Here is a 19,729-nt window from a genome sequence, read left to right on the forward strand (position 1 = left end):
GCCAGTTGTATGTTCCTCTGATTTCGACGTGTTTTGATGTCGTTCCTCTCCAAGTGATTCCGTACTGACTCATCGACGAATGATAGGGTGGCGCCAGTGTCCAATTGGCTTGCTCATGCCCTCGATGGTAACGGGTATGTAGAAACGGCCATCTAATTTCATTTTGGCAGCTGGATCGCAGGCTGGTGGTTCCATAGGCTTCTGTGACGGCACCAATGATGCCTGGCGGCTTGCTCTCATATAGTTTGACGGCGTCCTGGGTGTGTTATAATCGATGGATTGGTTGGTCGACATGGCATGGCATGGGCAGTCCCTGGAGAGGATGTTGTCTTGTCCACACCTGGAGAAGAACATTCTCCAGCGGCCCCTGCATTGGAAGCGGCGGTCTGCACTTCCTTGCAGCGCCAGCAGCACTTCTTGATATCGTACCTCATTTGAAGATGATAAAGGCTGTGGACCACCATTTTGCCCTGTTTCGCTTCCTCGCTTTTTAGCAGCTAATATTTTTCCGTTATTTTCAGGAGTTCGTCGTTCGCCTAAACTCGCTGCGCTTAACGAGAAGGCGGTATTCAATACGTAGACCATCGTAGATTCGCTCGAGGTGGTTTTCCTTGCACCTTGTCGGTTGTTGGCGAATCAGCGTTTCCAATGCGAGGACGCGGTCCTTGGGTTTTCTCGGCCTTGTTGCCTGCGTTGTCGGATAGCCTCTTCTGTGTTGAAGATGATGCTTAGGCAGGAAAAAATATCCACCTCCCTTTGAAAATCGCTCCAGCGGTTGATTTGTTCCTTACAGATGCGGTACCATTGGAGTGCTTTGCTTTGCAGTTCCGGCAGCGTTAGGAGGAGCCGATCGAAGAGGATGCGGTAACATTCGGCGAGCTCCTCTATCCTCTCCGGAAATTCGGGCAGCGACTCCTCTCCCGAAAAATGCATATCACAGTGGCGGACGGTATTCATTAGCTCACCGGCGCTCATTTCGGTGGTGCGCGTTCTCTCTCATGCGCATGCGAGTGGGGATTTTTTACCTGGTTGATGGGTATTGACTTGGTTGGTGTTGTTGTGGTGATATCCATAACGGCTACTGTCTTTGTTGGTAGTTTAACTGGTTTCCCTTCGTCCTCTTTTACTTCCTTCTCCAACTCCTTCAGTAGGTACTTCGCTTGATTTCATCCTACGATTTGCTTGCACGTACGTGCTCAGTGCGCGGCACAGTTCGGCTACAGTTTGGTCCTCCACGTGAATCATATGTTTCTTGCACTCATCTATCAGCCTCTCCTTTTTCAGTAAGTAGATCCAATTTAGTGAGTCGGTATTCAGCATCGTACCTTCGGGAACCGGTGTGTTTGTTGTTTCTGGTGGTGTGTCCGTCTAACCCGCCCCGCAGTGTTGGTGGTTGTTGTACTTGGTTTTCCACGGTACTCTGCGGAGGAGGGTTCCTGCTCGGGCGCCCTTTATAAGGTGGGTTTTGTCTAAGGCTGGGGTAATGCTCAGTCAATCCAAGTCGAGCAAAGGTCCCACAAACTCCTACTGAATAAAAACACAATATTTATGCGTTACGAACACACACACACATGGCTGGAGGTGTTAGGAGGGCAGCTGCTTTCCGCTCCAAGATGGTATGGGAGGGAGCAGAGCGGTGGTCGTAGCAGAGCAGGGATCGGTAGGGCGGTTGAGCGGTGATAGAGTAGCAGACGTGTATGGCGGTATGGAAGCAGAGCCGGGATCAGCACGGCGGCTGAAAGGCGGTAGGATAGCGGGCGGCCCACGGTCGGCATAGCAGCGGCGGTTGGACGGTGGTAGGATAGCGGACGGCCAACGGTCGTCATAGCAGCGGCCTGACGGCGGTAGGATGGCGGACGGAAACGGTCGTCATAGCAGCGGCAAGACGGAAGCAGCGGCTTAACGGCGGTAGGATGGTGGACGGCCAACGGTCGTCAAAGCAGTGGCTTAACGGCGGTAGGATGGCGGACGGCCAACGGGCGTCGTGGCAGCAGCGGGATGGAAGCAGCGGCGGGATCAGCAAGGCGGCTGAATGGCGGTAGGGTATCGGACGGCCAAAGGTCGTCGGGATGGAAACAGCGGCGACACCAGATGGGCGACGATGCGACAGCAGCGGCGGGATCAGCACGGCGGTAGGACAGCGGACGGCCAACGGTCGTCGGGGCAGCGGCAGGATGGAAGCAGCGGCGGTGGGCTACGGAGCGCGTACCAGGGCGAAAGCGGAAAGGGATGTGCGCTGGTAGCGGGGTTTACCTGTACCGTCTGGTTATTCCGGTAGGGGTAATCGTCGGCTGTATCGGCGTAATCAGTGGTCGGCGGGATCGGACGGGCGGGAGACCTAAAAGAGACTGCGAGGAATCGGTTTGTGGTGGCTTCATCGCTGACACCCCCGCCTCCCTGCTAGCATGCTAGATAGAAGGTTTGCAAGGGGGCGGGATTGTACCAGCCGATACACCGGGGACCGATCTGTGGGCGGAGGGGAAGTGCACCTTAACGGCACAGCGGTAGCCCCTTGTGCGCATGCATCGGCTCACGGCTGAAACCAGAGCTGTGGAGAGTGTGTCGTGCGGCCGTTCGGGCAGCGGGCCATTTGTTACCAGACCAGGGCGACGGAGGGAAAAGTAGGCCGAAGACACCACTCAAGAGGTGACTCGCGCTACGGCCGCACCCTTATCTCCCCAGCTAGCTAGTGGGAGCGGTCCCACCGCTCCTGCCACCTTACTAAACCAGAGCTGAGGGGGAGGAGTTATTTGTTCATTAAAGCGGCGGGCAGCTCAAGTAAGAAAAGAGGTACAAGGGGTTATATTATTGTAACGCTATGTTACAATTTGTATTTACGGAGTTAAAAAAACTTACTTAGAAAAACAAAAAAACATTTATATTATATGTAGTTAAGTAAACCGCTTAGGTATATCAACTGGGTAGATTATTTCTTTCCATGTACAGGGTGGCAACGAATAACTTTTAAAAAAGTTTTATTAAAACTATGTAATTTTTTTATTAGTTTAACAAAAAGTGATATTATTTCTATTTTAAAGTCCTTGTAGTTTTATCTCTAATTATTAGTTTAAAATTTTTGTTCGAATTTGAGATTTGCTTATACTAAACGCTTCGAGAAGTCTGCACCCTTGGCCGGGAATTTCGTTCCATATCCTCTGTTAGCATTGCTGCATCCCAAGATGTTTAATAGGCCTTATCATCTCTAATGTGAAACCCTATATGCAGTTATCCACTGGGTTCGGTTCCAAAAGATGGACAACCGTTCATCTGAAAAAAATAAAACAATTAAGTAATAAGGGCACGCGAGTAAAAGCTGACGAAAAGGTTACGCCTGCTACTATTGGCACAATGGTACTTTAAAAAAGTGAAACAGTTATTCGTCGTCACTCTGTAATTAAATCAGCTACCCAACGTTCCTGAAGGTGGCTTGCAAAAGATATTGGCTAATATAATTTTTTCTATTCAATTATAGTGATGATACAAACTCGCAGTACTCAAGAGCTAAAATTACATGAGCTTAGAGCAGAAAAGTATAATGGAATGGTTCGTTTGCTGAATCCGGGGTGTAGAACTATAATTCTAGTTACTGACTTTAAAACTCGGTCAAAACTTATCCCCTTATTTCACAAGGCTGTGTGGCCATATCGTAAATCCAAAACGTTGTTATTTGGTCACATGCTTATAGAAAAGGGTTTGGTTTGGTACTCCGAGCTATTAAAATTATCTTTGAATGAATCCACGACTCTAAATATAAATCCTCGTAATTGTGTGGGAACGGTAATCGCACTTAATGGACATAGGAAATACTTTTGCATGTATCACGCCAAGCACCCAGAAACAAACCGGGACAAAAAGGTGAGTATAACGCAATCGCAATTTCACTTGTTTAATAGTAGTATTGACAACAGAACATGGTTGATATACAGAACAAATCGTTTGATTTTTACAGTTCAGGTCCCAAGCTCAATAACAAACCAGAACTTTATCAAACTAAGTATTTAGTGCATTAATATTGCTACGTTAATGTGTAATCAAAATATAGATAAAAATTGCCTTAGTTCGAGCAGTGGCAGTGGTTTTCAAAGTCGCAACCTTAAAAATGGTTTTCAAAAAATTTCGACCGATCACGGCTTATTATGATGGCATGCTACATATCACTAAAACTGGGATAGGGGTAGTGTGCTTTGGGAAAGTAAAAAAACGAACGTATAACTCTAGTCATAACAAATAACGAAAGCAATGAAATGTTCTAAATACATATTAAAATAATAATTAAAATTGAATTTAATAATAGCTCTTATATACTTTTTTCCTTTGCCAATAACACCTGCACAAAAAAAAAAGTAGTCTGTGTATGGGAAGAGACCAATGTGCCTATACTATTTTTGGCACTGATTCCGAATTTTAAGTCAGATTGGACAAACCCCTCAAAATCTCGGCTATGAAAATAAAACTAAAATTTTTTAATAATATTATTAATATTATTATTGTTATTATTTTAAATTAAATCGATAATGAATTGCAAAGTTTACAAACGGCGATGGTTACTAGGACATGTTTTTGAATTTCACTTCTTCATCAGCTAGCTTTTCGGGAGCTGAGTATTGAACTCGAATCCACAATATTCATACCAGCGTAAAGACAGATGCCTTTAACAACTTAGCCACATGAATGCCCCGCTGCTCGCTTTGCAATTGGTCACTGGTATGAATGTTGGGTATTCGAGTTCAATACTCAGCTGCCGAGAAGCTAGCTGATGAAGAAGTGAAATTCAGAAACATGTATAGTAACCATCGCCGTTCGCAAACTTTGCAATTTTTCTCTAATATCAATAACAAAACAATTATATAAAGGAATATGAACAAATGTCGGTAATTAAATACAGATGATAACATTGATACAATAGCTAACATCAGAAGCACTGCTAATAAAAAAGCAATGCTGTAAAAATCCATTGTTACTAAGCTTTTAAGCGCGCCTAAAAAATCTCACACCATTAGGATTAAACAGCATATAGATTAGTATGTACCTAAAAATGGTGAATAAAAGGAATAGCAAAAAACGCAATACTTAGAAACCAATTGCAAAGCTAGAAGCGGGGCATTCATATGCCTGATTGGTTGAAGGCGTCTGCTTTTACACTGGCATGAATGTTGGGGACTCGAGTTCAATACTCAGCTCCCGAGAAGCTAGCTGATGAAGAAGTGAAATTCATAAACATGTCCTAGTAACCAACGCCGTTTTTAAACTTTGCAATTTTTCTCTAATATCAATAACACAACAATTGTATAAAGCAATATGAGCAAGTCTCGCCAATTAAATACAGATGATAACATTGATATTGTGATGAATATTATCATCACTAAGTTGCTACTAAATAAATGCACAACAACTATAAAGCAGCCACTCTTATGTAGAAGGCGACGAAGAGATACATATCTCACACACACAAATATTTAGTGATCAGCCGAAGTAGTTACTCGCGCATACACACGAATATGGCTATGAGAAACGCATAAACTAAAAATGCACGTGTAACCAAGCAGGAGATACAAAAGTTCTAGAAGGTGAAACGTCTAGACCTTAGGAGAATTATGCGAACGAAGCAACGGGGTGTATAAAAGCAGCGCAAGCTGAGTAATAAGTAATCAGTTTGATTTAAACACGCTATTAGTTGCGAAGTGAATGATAATTGTGAAGTAAAATTGTACTACCCCCAAACTAGGCTAATAAAGATCATTTTGCAATACAGAATATTGGATTTATTTATTCGACAGTTCAGCGATCGAACGTTAGCAGAAGGTTTCAAATAAGTGGAATTTCCCAAAATTCGTTACAATTGGTGGGCTTGTTGAATAAATTTCAGAGGACAACAAGGATATGGCAAAGTTAAGTGATTTGAAGATTCAGCTACTCAAAAAGGAGTTGGACAACCGTGGGTTGAATACAACCGGAAATAAATCCGAACTACAAACACCACTACGAGAAGCAATGGAATCATAAGGAATTAACGTAGAAGAGTATGTCTTTGATCTTGATGGCGATGAGACAAAAAAATTGGAGGAGAAAAATTAAACACCGCAGACAATGGCGAAAACAGACTTGAACATGATATTGGCTGCAATATCGGCACAAATCTCCGAAATGTTATCAAAAATATCCAAAAACATGTAATCGCAACTGGAATCACAGGAGACACGTATAACACGTTAACTAGAATCGCAGGAAACTGGTATAATAACCATAGTTAGAAGAACAGAAGACATATATGGCTGAGCAGTTGAAAGCACAAGAAATTCGCATATCCTCGCATCTCCCAGAACACGAAGCAAGGGTATCATCAAAACTGGAAGCGCAGGATGCAGAAATCGCTCAATTTCACACAGAAGTCTATGATTTGATAATAGTTCCATATGGGGCAGTTACAGCTAAATCGCCCAGCGGTTCCAGCGAGTAATCCAAAGGTAAAAACACCATCCTTTGACGCTTCTGTTCCTTTCCAGGTGTTTAAGATTCAGTTTGAGAAGACCGCAACAGTGAACAACTGGAGTGCTGAAGATAAAGTTGCTGCACTATTCGTGGCATTGAAAGGATCTGCTGCTGAAATCCTACAGACTATTCCCGAGGGAGAGCGGAACAACTACGGAACATTGATGAACGCTCTAGAGAGGCGATACGGAAGCAGACATACCAAATAAAGTTGCAAAACCGCTACCAAAGAGCTAATGAGACTTTGCAGGAGTTTGCTTCGGATGTTGAAAGATTGTCTCATCTCGCAAATGCGGACGCACCCGTGGAATACACCGAGAGGGTTAAAATTCAGAGCTTTATAAACGGAATACGGGATGGCGCACCGAAACGAGCTACATATGCGAATTCAAAACCAACATTTGTTGAAACGGTATCCCATGCACTGACTCAGGAAACAGAGTCACTTTTAAGTTAGCCCGTGTACAAAGCTAATCGAGTGGAAGTGGGAAGGTCAGACTGCGTAGACACAATTTTGGAAGCATTAAAAGGAACGCAGCAGAAAAACGATGGTGCCGTCAAATGCTTTAAACGTGGAAAGCCAGGGCATATTGCACATTATTGCACTACCAACCCTAATAGTCCCAACAATGTGGGTGACCGTAAAGGCAGAGCTGAAGGAGATGAGCAAATCTCCAAATCTACTCAATCGTTAAACTAAAGCGAGTCAGCCGCAAGGGGCGACAGCTGGCTCCCGAAATTGAATGCCCCATAATCTCTATCTCGCAGATTGGAAGAAGGTCGAGCAATCTTACCGTCGGAGGGCATGTGGATAGGAAGGAATGTTTACTGACTGTAGATACGTGTGCATCTCATTCCATCATTCGATCGGATTTAGTCAACAAGAAGATAATACCATTGCATGGAGCAAGATTGCGTACAACCACTGAAGAAGACACCCAGGTAATTGGAGAAGTAGAATGTGAGGTTGCAAATTGGAACGTCACGGTACTACACAGTTTTATAGTTGCAGAGATTGTTGATGAAATAATAATCGGAGTGGACTTCTTAATCGAACAAGGCATCAAGATCGACATGCAATGCAAGACGATGCGATATTAGAACATGGATGTGCCACTTATTTCGGCTACGAGAAAGGCTGCAGCAGTAAACGAGTTCTGGTGGAGGTGAATCAGCAAATACCACCAAAATCGGAGGTAGTAATCTGGGCAAAGGTTGATGGGGAGATTGCGGCACAAACAAATTGTGGGTTGTCGAAGCAGCAAACAAATCAACACCGAACATACTTGTAGGAAAAACCCTGGCTATGACAAAACAAGATGACCGTATTCCGGTAAGAGTACTCAATGAGTTCAAGTCACCACTCAAACTGACGAAATGAGCTATATAGGGAAGATGTCAAGAGGCTAAAGTAGTTATTAACTGTGAACAGCTGCAAGATAACGTTTCAACTAGCAAGATTAATCTTTCAAATGACATCACAACATGGACGGAGGGACTAGAGGAAGACTATCAAAGGAAAAGAAAACAATTGCTCCTAAAATGCGCAAACATATTTGACCAACATGGTTCCAAACCAGGCCGCACCAACGTTGTGAAACATAAAATTGACAATGGAAATGCGAGGCCGATCCATCAAGCTCCTCGTAGTGTTCCACTGGCGAAGCGGGAAGTTGTGAGTCGAATCGTACAAAAAATGAGCGACCGCGGCGTCATCGTACCATCAGGCAGTCCATGGATCTTACCGGTGGTACTTGTGAAGAAGAAGGATAGAAAAATGAGGTTTTGCGTGGACTACCGCAAGTTGAGCGACGTCACGACAAAGATAGCTACCCATTGCCAAGAATTGACGATACTCTGGACTCGCTATCTGGTACGAAATGGTTTTCCACACTGGACTTGAAAAGCGGCTACTGGCTGGCAAGTAGAGGTGAAGGAGAAAGACAAAGAGAATAATCGGTGATGGTCTTTGGCAACTTACAGTGATGCCTTTTGGACTTTGTAATGCACCAGCTACTTTTGAGAGACTTATGGATCAGGTATTGAAAGGACTGCATTGGAAAACATGCTTGGTGTACCCGGACGATGTCATCGTATTGGGCAAGAACTTTGATGAACATCCTAAGAACGTGGAGGAAGTTTTGTAGAGAATAGCTGGCGCTGGCCTGAAACTAAGTCCCAAAAAGTTTTCGCTGTTTAAAAAGGAAGTAAATTATTTGGGTCACAAGGTAACGACAGAGGGCACAGAACTAACATGAATTAAGAAGTTTCGTTGGGTTGTGCATATATTACCGCCGGTTTGTACCAAACTTTGCCAGCGTGGCCCATAGCCTCAACGAGCTTACAAGAAAAAATTAAGCTTTTGAATAGAAGAATGAGCAAGAAGTGGCTTTCCAAACATTGAAGGAGCGTTTATGCACTGCCCCAATGTTAGCATATCCGATTCCAGGAGCAACATTTATTCTAGATACAGGTGCGAGTGGATATGCTATAGGAGGCGTTTTATCACAACTGGTCGATGGACAGGAGAAGGTAGTTGCATATTACAGCCGTTCAATTGGAAAACCAGAGAGGAACTATTGCGTTACACGAGGAGAGCGGTTGGCATTGGTAGATTGCATTAAACATTTTCACAGGTACCTCTACGGGCAGCGATTCCGCGTCAATACAGATCACGCAGGTTGAAATGGCTCCTGCAGTTCCGTAATCCAGAAGGTCAATTGGCACGGCGGATCGAGCGACTACAAAGGTATGACTTTCCATTGAGCATCGGAAAGGTAATACCCATGGGAATATCGATGCAATGTCACGAAGACCATGTCATTTGGAATTCAAGCACTGTTCTGAGGCTAAGAAAGACATCATAGATGTCCGGCTTATGACTATAATGCGTTCGGATGAATGGGACATGGAACAACTAAGGAAGTGCCAGCTAGAAGATACAGATCTGTCACATGTTATGCGAGGGCTCGAATGAAACGAAAATCCAAATAAAGAAGAGATGCCAGCAGCCAGTCCCATTGCGACTGTGCAGTGGAACAGTTTAGAATTGATTTCCTGTTGCCTGCATCGAGTATGGGAGAGTGAGGATGGTCAAGGTAAGGGGAAACTGATAGTTATTCCAAGGAAAAGGATTCCTGACGTTCTCAGTGAGCTACATAACGGTCCAAGTGGAGATCATCTTGGAATTACGAAGAGGCTCGAAAATATTAAGCAGAGGTTATATTGGGTTGGTTGCCGTCTGTCAGTCACTGAGGGGATTGCCAACTGCGAGGTTTGCAGCAGAGCGAAAAGGCCCAAAACCCGAAGTCATGGCCAGATGAAGCAATATAACACAGGTGAACCATTTGAAAGGATCGCTATGGAAGTCGTAAGTCCGTTTCCTACTAGCAACCGCGGAAACAAATACATATGTACTGGTGGTTACGGATTATTTCAGCAAGTGGCCAGAGGTATACCCAAACCCAAATCAAGAAGCGGAAACAGCAGCAGAAGTGTTTATAAACAATTCGGTTGCAAGGTATGGTGTACCAATGGAGTTACATTCTGAACAGGGGAGAAATTTTGAATCGGCTGTGTTCCAAGGAATGTGCAAGACGATGGGCATTCGGTCAACTGCATTGCATCCTCATTCCGATGGTATGGTGGAACATTTCAATAGAACCTTGGAGGAGCACTTAAGGAAAATAGTCGACAAGTTCCATAAAGGGTAGGATACACACATATCATTATTCTTGATGGCTTACCGATCGGCAGTGCATGAGACAAAGGGCCAAACTCCCACAAGGGTAACTTTTGGCAATGACCTTCGACTGCCAGCTGATTTGAAGTTTGGGATAAATACCGATGCGGAGAGAAATGCCAAGAAATCCACTGGTGTCTTGGAAGAAGAGCTGAGAGAGATACACGATCTGGTAAGGCAACGAGCAAAGATTTTGAGTGACAAGATGAAAGCGAGGTGCGATAAAGCAATTAATTCGGAAGGGTTTCAGGAAGGAGATTTGGTGCTGTTATACAAACCACAACGAAAAAAAGGTTTGTCCCGAACTTAAGTGTAATTGGGAAGGCCCACAGAAAGTTGTAAAACGGACCAACTATGTAGTTTACCGCATACAAACCATTGGAAAACCACGAAACAAAATGAAAGTGGTTCATTTGGAAAGGCTGGCCGCGTTTAGATCGAGAGATTTGTCTGATCGGGACGATCAAACTTAGGTGAAGGGCAGTGTGACGAATATTGGCATCACTAAGTTGCTACTAAATAAATGCATAACAACAATAAGGCAGCCACTCTTATGTAGAAGGCGACGAAAACATACATATCTCACACGCACAAATATATAGCCATCAGCCGAAGTAGTTACTCACATATACACACGCGTATGACTATGAGAAACGCATAAGCTACAAATATACATGTAAACAAGCAGGATATACAAAAGTTCTAGAAGGTGAAACGTCTAGACGTTAGGAGAAATATGCCAACGAAGCAACGGAGAGTATAAAAGGAGCGGAAGCTGAGTAATGAGTAATCAGTTTGATTTAAACACGCTATTAGTTGCGAAGTGAAGTATAATTATACTACTCCCAAACTAGACTAATAAAGACCATTTTGCAATACATAACATTGGAGTTATTTATTCGACAGTTCAGCGATCGAACGTTAGCAGAAAGTTTCAAATAAGCGGAATTTCCCAAAATTCGTTACAATGTAATAACAGCGAAAGCACTGCTAATAAAAAAGCAATGTTGTAAAAATCCATTGTTACTAAGATTTTAAGCGTGCCTAAAAAATGCCACGCCATTAGGATTAAACAGCATATAGATTAGTATGTACCTAAAAATTGTAAATAAAAGGAACAGCAACAAAGGCAATACTTAGAGTCCATTTGCAAGCGAGCAGCGGGACATTCATATGGCTGAGTGGTTAAAGGCATCTGCCTTTACACTGGTATGAATGTTGGGGATTCGAGTTCAATACTCAGCTTCCGAGAAGCTAGCTGATGAAGAAGTGAAATTCAGAAACATGTCCTAGTAACCATCGCCGTTTGTAAACTTCGCAATTTTTTTCTAATATCAGTAACAAAACAGTTGTATAAAGCAATATGAGCAAGTCTCGCTAATTAAATACAGATGTTAAATCGATAATATTTCTAGTGCATTTATATGATTTGAATAGGAATTTGAAGTGTTTAGGTTCGAACTCTAATTTTATAAGGATGAAACGGGATACGGCTATATATATGGGTTTTAATTTTGGCTTTGCGTCACAGCTCTTCAATGTTGTGATGATAGTTGATGCAAGCAAGGAAGCTGAGCGGTCGACTTTTGAAGTCAACGGCAGTCTTATCTTGGCTTATGTACTTTTCTATTCGTTTGATTATTAGCAATATTTCATTATTATTACATAAATCCTGAAAGAATCCAATTAGATTGAACTTGAAATCTTAATTGAGTTTCATCTTAACAAGTCAGAAGTGAAATCCGCTGATACCTAAACAAAAACCATTAAGAAGAAAAATGAAATATGTACATATACGAATTAAACCTATGACGACAGCGCTTAGCTAAATCGAAAATCAACCAAAACCACTGATGACCTGATACGTAACATTCGTTCTCTCTCAATTCGTTTCCAAGAATGGGTCTTGAATTTCAGCTGTCTGTTCATTCAATTGTAAAAAAAAGTTAATTCGTTTCTAAGAATGGGTCTTGAATATCAGATGGATATAGAGTTGCGTAAAACGCACCAAAAAAAGTTCCAAGAAATCGGTGCGTTTTCATTATTTTTGAATAAATTAGCGAATAAGCTGATAAAAATTTATTAAAATTTATAAAAAAGGCAAACATTTTTAAAAATATTTTGTGGTAGATACATAAGTGAAAAAATAAGAAGTAATATATCCCCCTTCTTGGCTTTGGTGCGACCAAAACCTATATGTATATCCACATACAATGAAAACGCAACGAACGCAAAAAGATAAAACTTGGTGAAGTACCTGCGTTATCTTCTGCAAAAATCAGTTAATGAAACATGATGCGTTAACCTATACGTATGTGTAAAATTTATCTCAGCTTTAATTTTATCCATCCATACTTACTTAGCCAACTTTTTCACCAATCGAAAGTCGCTACCAAAACCCATTTCGTGTGCAGCCCTTCGATGAAAGGTGTTGTCACAGATAAATTTTCCACGTGTGAAAAAGAGTTATTTTTTTCTTCGAGTTTGTAATCCTGACATCTATTCGAGTTTTTGGATATCCCAATTGACAATTTTGAGCAAATTTTCGGTGAAAATCATAAATTAAACCTTTAATAAAAAACATAAATGTAAGGCGTGATAACCTCTTAAGCTATTTTAGGCCGAGCTTCTCTTCCAATTTGCGTCGTGCTCCTCTTGATTTTCCCTGCAAATTGGCCGGACAGGACCTAGATGTTTTGTGCTGACTCCGAACGGCATCTGCTAGGCAGAAGAGTTTTCACTGATAGCTTTTCATGGCAGAAATACACCCGGAGCGCTTGCCAAACACTGCCGAGGGGCGACCCCGGTTAGGAAATATTTCTTCTAATTGAAAAACCTTATTTCCAAAATTTTGATGTTGCTTTGCCCGGGGTGTGAACCCAGGGCATACGGTGTGGTAGGCGGAGCACGCTACCACCACACCACGGTGGCAAATTAAACCTTTACCATGTAAAATGCCCCAAAGTTATTCTGAAATGCCGAAATTTGATTTTGAACATGATGGCATCTATGGCCAATATTAAAAAAAATGCACATTTTCACGCGCTCTCAGAGAGCGAGAAGTTTCATATCAGGTCATCAGTGACCAAAACAATGGAAAAAATTCTCTGCAACGAGCATTAATGTACGTGGCACGTACTACGTGGGTAGAGGGTGGGGCCGTGTGTAGAAGTCCGCGAAAGTGGGGAATGCTTCTGACCGCCATTCACCTCGGAATGGCCAGAGCGATCCTTTTGCATGTGGTTCAAGCAGCTCACTACTGCCGGTCGCTTGCGGGCAAGTATCCTCTGGGTAGCCACTAAACATCCGTTTAGCGGTGAGCTAATGTGAGAAGGCGACAACCTGGCTAGGCCACTCTGACATAATCGCTTTAAGGGCTAGCCGGGGGAGATCTCATCGGCAGCGTCTGTACACCTCTAGGTGCGGCTGCAAGCGGGCGTCTGTCTTGGAGCAAGCGGCTCGCTATATAAACGTGCCAATTAATATTTTCACCCCCGCTGAGCGGGTTGTGCGCTGGGCTTGGGACCCGCCACGTAAAACCATACTCCAATCAAATATAACAACAAGCCTCGGATAAATACACTCTCTGTTGATGACGACCATGGCAAACGTTTGAAGGACAATGAATTGAGGGCATGCACCTGGAACTACTGCTCCCTGAATGGGATTGGTGCAGATGCCCGGCTGGTTGATGTCCTCGTCAAAGCAAAATCTGACATCACCGCCATCCAAGAAATGCGTTGGACGAAGCAAGAAAGAAAGAAGATCAACAATTGTGACATATATTGGAGTGGCCCTACAAAATGGCCATACGAATAAGCGCAGTTTCGGCGTCGGATTCGTGGTGGGAGAGAGACTTTGTCGCCAAGTTAAAAGAGAATAGAAGAAGAAGAGAAAGAATAAAAGCAAAATTTTTTAATATATAATTCATCTGCGCCCATGCGCCGACAGAGGAGAAAGACGATGAGGTGAAAGACACTTTTTATGAACAATTGGAACGCACATACGAGCGCTGCCCCCGTCACGATATAAAAGTCGTGCTTGGTGACTTTAAGGCTAGGGTGGGCAAAGAAGGTGTTTTTGGCCCTACAGTCGGAAAGTTTAGCCTACACAATGAAACTTCTCCTAACGGACTGAGGCTGATTGACTTTGCCGGTGCTCGAAACATGGTCATATCCAGCACAAGGTTCATGCATAAAAAGATACATCAAGCTATGCGCATGCAGCAGCTTCTTAGCAAAATATGGGCGGAAGAGGCATGCCCGACGGTTGGAATCTAAGTGTTCTTTGCCCAGTCCACAAGAAGGGGGATACTGCAAAATGCACCAACTATCGTGGAATCAGCCTTCTCAATATCGCATATAAGGGGCTTTCAAGTGTATTGTGCGAAAGATTGAAGCCCTCCGCGAACCGGCTGATTGGACCTTATCAGTGCGGCTGCAGACCTGGTAAATCTACCATCGACCAGATTTTCACAATGCGCCAAATCTTGGAAAAAACCCGTTAAAAAAGAATCGACACACATCACCTCTTCGTCGACTTTAAAGCCGCCTTCGACAGCACGAAAAGGAGCTGCATATATGCCGCTATGTCTGAATTTCGTTTCCCCGCAAAACTTATACGGCTGTGCAAAATGACGTTGAGCAACACCATCAGCTCAGTCGGAATTGGGAAGGACCTCTCCGAGCCGTTCGAAACTAAACGAGGTTGCAGACAGGGTGACCCCCTATCGTGCGATTTCTTTAATTTGATGCTGGAGAAAATTATACTAGCTGCAGAACTTAAGCGCCATGGAACAATATACTATAAAAGCGTGCAATTACTGGCATATGATGATGACATTGATATCATCGGCCTTAACACCCGCGCTGTTAGCTCTGTTTACTCCAAACTGGAAAAAGAAGCGGTAAAGATTGGTTTGATGGTGAATGAGGATAAAACGAAGTACCTACTCTCCTCGAGCAAAAAGTCAGCGCATATGCGCCTTGGCAACCACGCTACTGTTGGCAGCCAAAAAAATTCGAAATAGTAAAAGACTTCGTTTATTTGGGAACCAGCATCAACACTAGCAACAACATCAGCACTGAAATCCAGCGAAGAATCAATCTTGGCAATAAATGCTCCTTTGGGCTAGGTAGGCAATTGAAAAGTAAAGTCCTCTCTCGGCGAACGAAAATCATACTCTACAAGTCACTTATCGTACCCGTCCTGCTATATGGGGCAGAAGCATGGACCATGACAACAGCAGATGAAGGGGCTTTGGGAGTGTTCGAGAGAAAAGTTCTTCGAAAGGTTTATGGACCTCTACGCGTTGGCGATGGCTAGTACCGAAGAAGATTTAATGATGAGCTGTACGAGCTATACGCAGACATCAACATAGTCCAGCGAATTAAAACGCAGCGGCTGCGCTGGCTAGGCCATGTTATGCGAATGAAAGATGATGCTCCGGCCAAGAAAGTGTTTCTATCGGAACCCGCCTATGGAAGCAGAGGTAGAGGGCGGCCCCCACTCCGTTGGAAGGACCAGGTGGAAAACGATTTAAACTCCATTGGTGTGACCAATTGGCGCCGGTTGGCGGAGCGAAGGAGCGACTGGCGCGCCTTGTTGGACGGGCATAACCGTTTAGACGGTAAGTAAGTAAGTACGTACTACGTGCCTACAAAAAACGTCGATTGCAAAGCAGTGAATTCTTAAGGTCTAATTATACTTACAGCGTATTGCATGACTAAACAGTACATAGTATGTGAAACATAGACCTGATTATACTTTGTTTAGCGTACATAGCCAATACCATGCTTCATCCCTTTTTTCGTATTTGGTATATAATTATGGCATTTTTTCATTTTTCGTAATTTTCGCTATCGAAAAAGTGGGCGTGGTCAAGTCTGATATCGGCCATTTTTTATACCAATACAAAGTGAGTTCAGATAAGTACGTGAACTGAGTTTAGTAAAGATATATCGATTTTTGCTCAAGTTATCGTGTTAACGGCCGAGCGGAAGGACAAACTGTCGTCTGTGTATAAAAACTGGGCGTGGCTTCAGCCGATTTCACCCATTTTCACAGAAAACAGTTATTGTCTTAGAATCTAAGCCCCTACTAAATTTCACAAGGATTGGTAAATTTTTGTTCGACTTATGGCATTAAAAGTATCCTAGACAAATTAAATAAAAAAGGGCAGAGCCACGCCCATTTTGAAATTTTCTTTTATTTTTGTATTTTGTTGCACCATATCATTACTGTAGTTGAATTTTGACATAATTTACTGATATTCTGTAAAGATATAAAATTTTTTGTAAAAATTTGATTTAAAAAAAAATTTTTTTTTAAGTGGCCGTGGCCGTTCTCCTATTTTGCTAATTTTATATAGGCATACATATAGTAATAGGAGTAACATTCCTGCTAAATTTCGTCATGATATCTTCAACGACTGCCAAATTACAGCTTGCAAAACTTTGAAATTACATTCTTTTAAAGCTAGTATGTAAAATATACACAAACACAAGTAAGCAATATGGTTTACTTTGAGAGTGATGCTCATTTTTCCACTCTTTGCAATAACAATGTTAACAGCACGAAGAGTGAGAGGGTCGCGCGAATTTCGCCGTAATTGCGGCAAGCGGATTTTTTAAAAAATGCCAAAGACAACGGCTTAAATAAAATAACAACCGAGAACTAGACTTTAACTCGAGAGACTTCAAAACCAAACTGAATTCTTTTCATTATTCCAAATTAAAAGAAAGCGTAAATGTACAATGGTGAAAATGCTTACTACTAATTAACCTGAATTGTTTATTTAAAACAATGGTGAAAATGCTTACTACCAATTAACCGGAATTGTTTACTTAAATTTTGCAATGACTATAATTTTGAATTGGGCCGGAAGTTACTTTTATTTATTTTGTTATGCTTAATATGAATTTGTCGATATCGTCTTGTGCTGAGTCTGCGCTTACATAAGTTGATGATTTATTGGTAATTGGCGGGTTATTGGCATTATACATAACTACTCCCCCTTTTAGATTAGGATTCTCCTGAATTCTACTATTTAGTTTTAATATTACTCGTTTATGCTTAATCATTGAAATTACGAAAATTGATATTATTAAAGAAGTTATTACTGCAATACATACGTATGAAATTTTACTATGGTAATATAAGTTTACAATACTACTCAAATTTGATTTATTTATTTTTATTACATCGCTTAACTTAATTTTTTGTGTAAAGTTATGTCTTTTTTCATATTGATAGTAAAAAATTTTTTCTTCGAAGATTTCTTCTGAATTAGAGAAATAGTAGTCATTAATTTTAATTGAACAATTTCTGTATTGTATTAGATTATTTTTGTTAAGTATAACTTCATTTTTTTTTAGCACGTTTGATTGATTAACAAATTTTGTGCATTTTTAACAAGAATTATATCTAAATCTATTTCTATTATTTCTAGCTCTTAATTTTTAGAGAATTGACAGTTTGAGGTTAATGTACAATGTGAGCTTGTTTTAATTTTTTTCAATTGCTTATTTTCTTCAAATTTAAAAATTTGATTATCGTATTTGAAAAATTTTTCAATTTCACTATCTATTTCGTTATAATCTTTTTTAGGTATTGGTATGAGATATCTTATTTTAACATTTACAAAAGTAATGGGAATTTTTATACTAAGAACTAAATATGTGTTATTGAAATATGCTGTTCCGGATTGTAAATATTTTAATTTATTGTAATCAATATCATATCTAACTATTTCATCGCTTGTTAATATGCTGGGATGCATAATATTATATTTGGATGCTACTACGCTATCTAGTATTTGTTCGATTCTAGCCCTTAACAATTGTATCTTTGTTAATTGTTCTAAATATAAACTTCGCTCATATTCCTCATCCATAATTTTTGTATGGTATTAAATTCTTTTTCTAATATTATCCTGTCGCTATTAATAATATTATTTAACTGTTCTAATGCTATTTCGAAATAATTATTTACTTCTACCTGTTTATTGGTTTTTCTCCTGTCTGAAAGAGATGGTTTTTTATGTCCTGTCTATCTTCATCATCCATGGTGCCGAATATCCATTTCGATAGGCTACCAACGCCATTAACTAGTCCCCGTTTGTGTCTCATGATCTTTGGTTGTAGTGTTAATAGTTTATTTCTCGTACCTATTATTTCTAAATGAATTAATTCCTTGTATTTTGCTTTCATTAGCACTACATTGTCCGTTATTTTGTCTAAAATGTCCTCTATTTTGCTAATGTTAATCATCTGAAGAATTATTTCTGTGTCCTTAACTATTTATTGGTCTCTCATTTGTATATCTGTGAATCCTGCTTCGTCGCTTATTTGTGTTACAGTAATTTGTCCATTAATTTGGCATGTCCATTGTATTATCAATAACAGTATCATCATTATCTGAAAATTTAAGCGGTCTTTTAATATTGCATGGGTGTATGCCTTCTAAGTTCTTCTTTCTATATTTTGGCTGCTCCTTATGCCTCACTGCCTTGTAATTCTTTATAAATCCTTCTTTCCTGTTTTCGGTATAAACCTCCATTTTTATACTCAGTTGAGCAGAGCTCACAGAGTATATTAAGTTTGATTGGATAACGGTTGGTTGTACAGGTATAAAGGAATCGAGATAGATATAGACTTCCATATATCAAAATCATCAGGATCGAAAAAAAATTTGATCGAGCCATGTCCGTCCGTCCGTCCGTTAACACGATAACTTGAGTAAATTTTGAGGTATCTTGATGAAATTTGGTATGTAGGTTCCTGAGCACTCATCTCAGATCGCTATTTAAAATGAATGATATCGGACTATAACCACGCCCACTTTTTCGATATCGAAAATTTCGAAAAACCGAAAAAGTGCGATAATTCATTACCAAAGACAGATAAAGCCATGAAACTTGGTAGGTGGGTTGAACTTATGACGCAGAATAGAAAATTAGTAAAACTTTGGACAATGGGCGTGGCACCGCCCACTTTTAAAAGAAGGTAATTTAAAATTTTTGCAAGCTGTAATTTGGTAGTCGTTGAAGATATCATGATGAAATTTGGCAGGAACGTTACTCTTATTACTATATGAACGCTTAATAAAAATTTGCAAAATCGGAGAAGGACCACGCCCACTTTAAAAAAAATTTTTTTAAAGTCAAATTTTAACAAAAAATTTAATATCTTTACAGTATATAAGTAAATTATGTCAACATTCAACTCCAGTAATGATATGGTGCAACAAAATACAAAAATAAAAGAAAATTTCAAAATGGGCGTGGCTCCGCCCTTTTTCATTTAATTTGTCTAGGATACTTTTAATGCCATAAGTCGAACAAAAATTTACCAATCCTTTTGAAATTTGGTAGTGGCGTAGATTTTATGACGCTAACTCTTCTGTGTGAAAACGGGCGAAATCAGTTGAAGCCACTCCCAGTTTTTATACACAGTCGTCCGTCTGTCCTTCCGCATGGCCCTTAACACGATAACGTGA

At 41.1% G+C, this 19,729-nt stretch overlaps 1 protein-coding gene across 3 annotated transcripts in view; it reads left to right on the top strand.

The window, feature by feature from the left end:
* l(3)80Fg (dnaJ homolog subfamily C member 16 l(3)80Fg) overlaps nucleotides 1-19,729 on the top strand; it is a 2,137,133-nt gene that overhangs the window by 1,977,955 nt on the left and 139,449 nt on the right. For all 3 annotated transcript variants that reach the window (XM_067760003.1, XM_067760004.1, XM_067760002.1), the window contains one exon: nucleotides 3,473-3,855. In XM_067760003.1, coding sequence (XP_067616104.1) covers nucleotides 3,473-3,855 — 383 coding nt within the window. The remainder of the gene's footprint in view (nucleotides 1-3,472; nucleotides 3,856-19,729) is intronic.

The sequence above is a fragment of the Eurosta solidaginis genome, chromosome 1 (assembly GCF_040869045.1).
Source record: "Eurosta solidaginis isolate ZX-2024a chromosome 1, ASM4086904v1, whole genome shotgun sequence".
NCBI classification, from domain to species: Eukaryota; Metazoa; Arthropoda; class Insecta; order Diptera; family Tephritidae; genus Eurosta; species Eurosta solidaginis.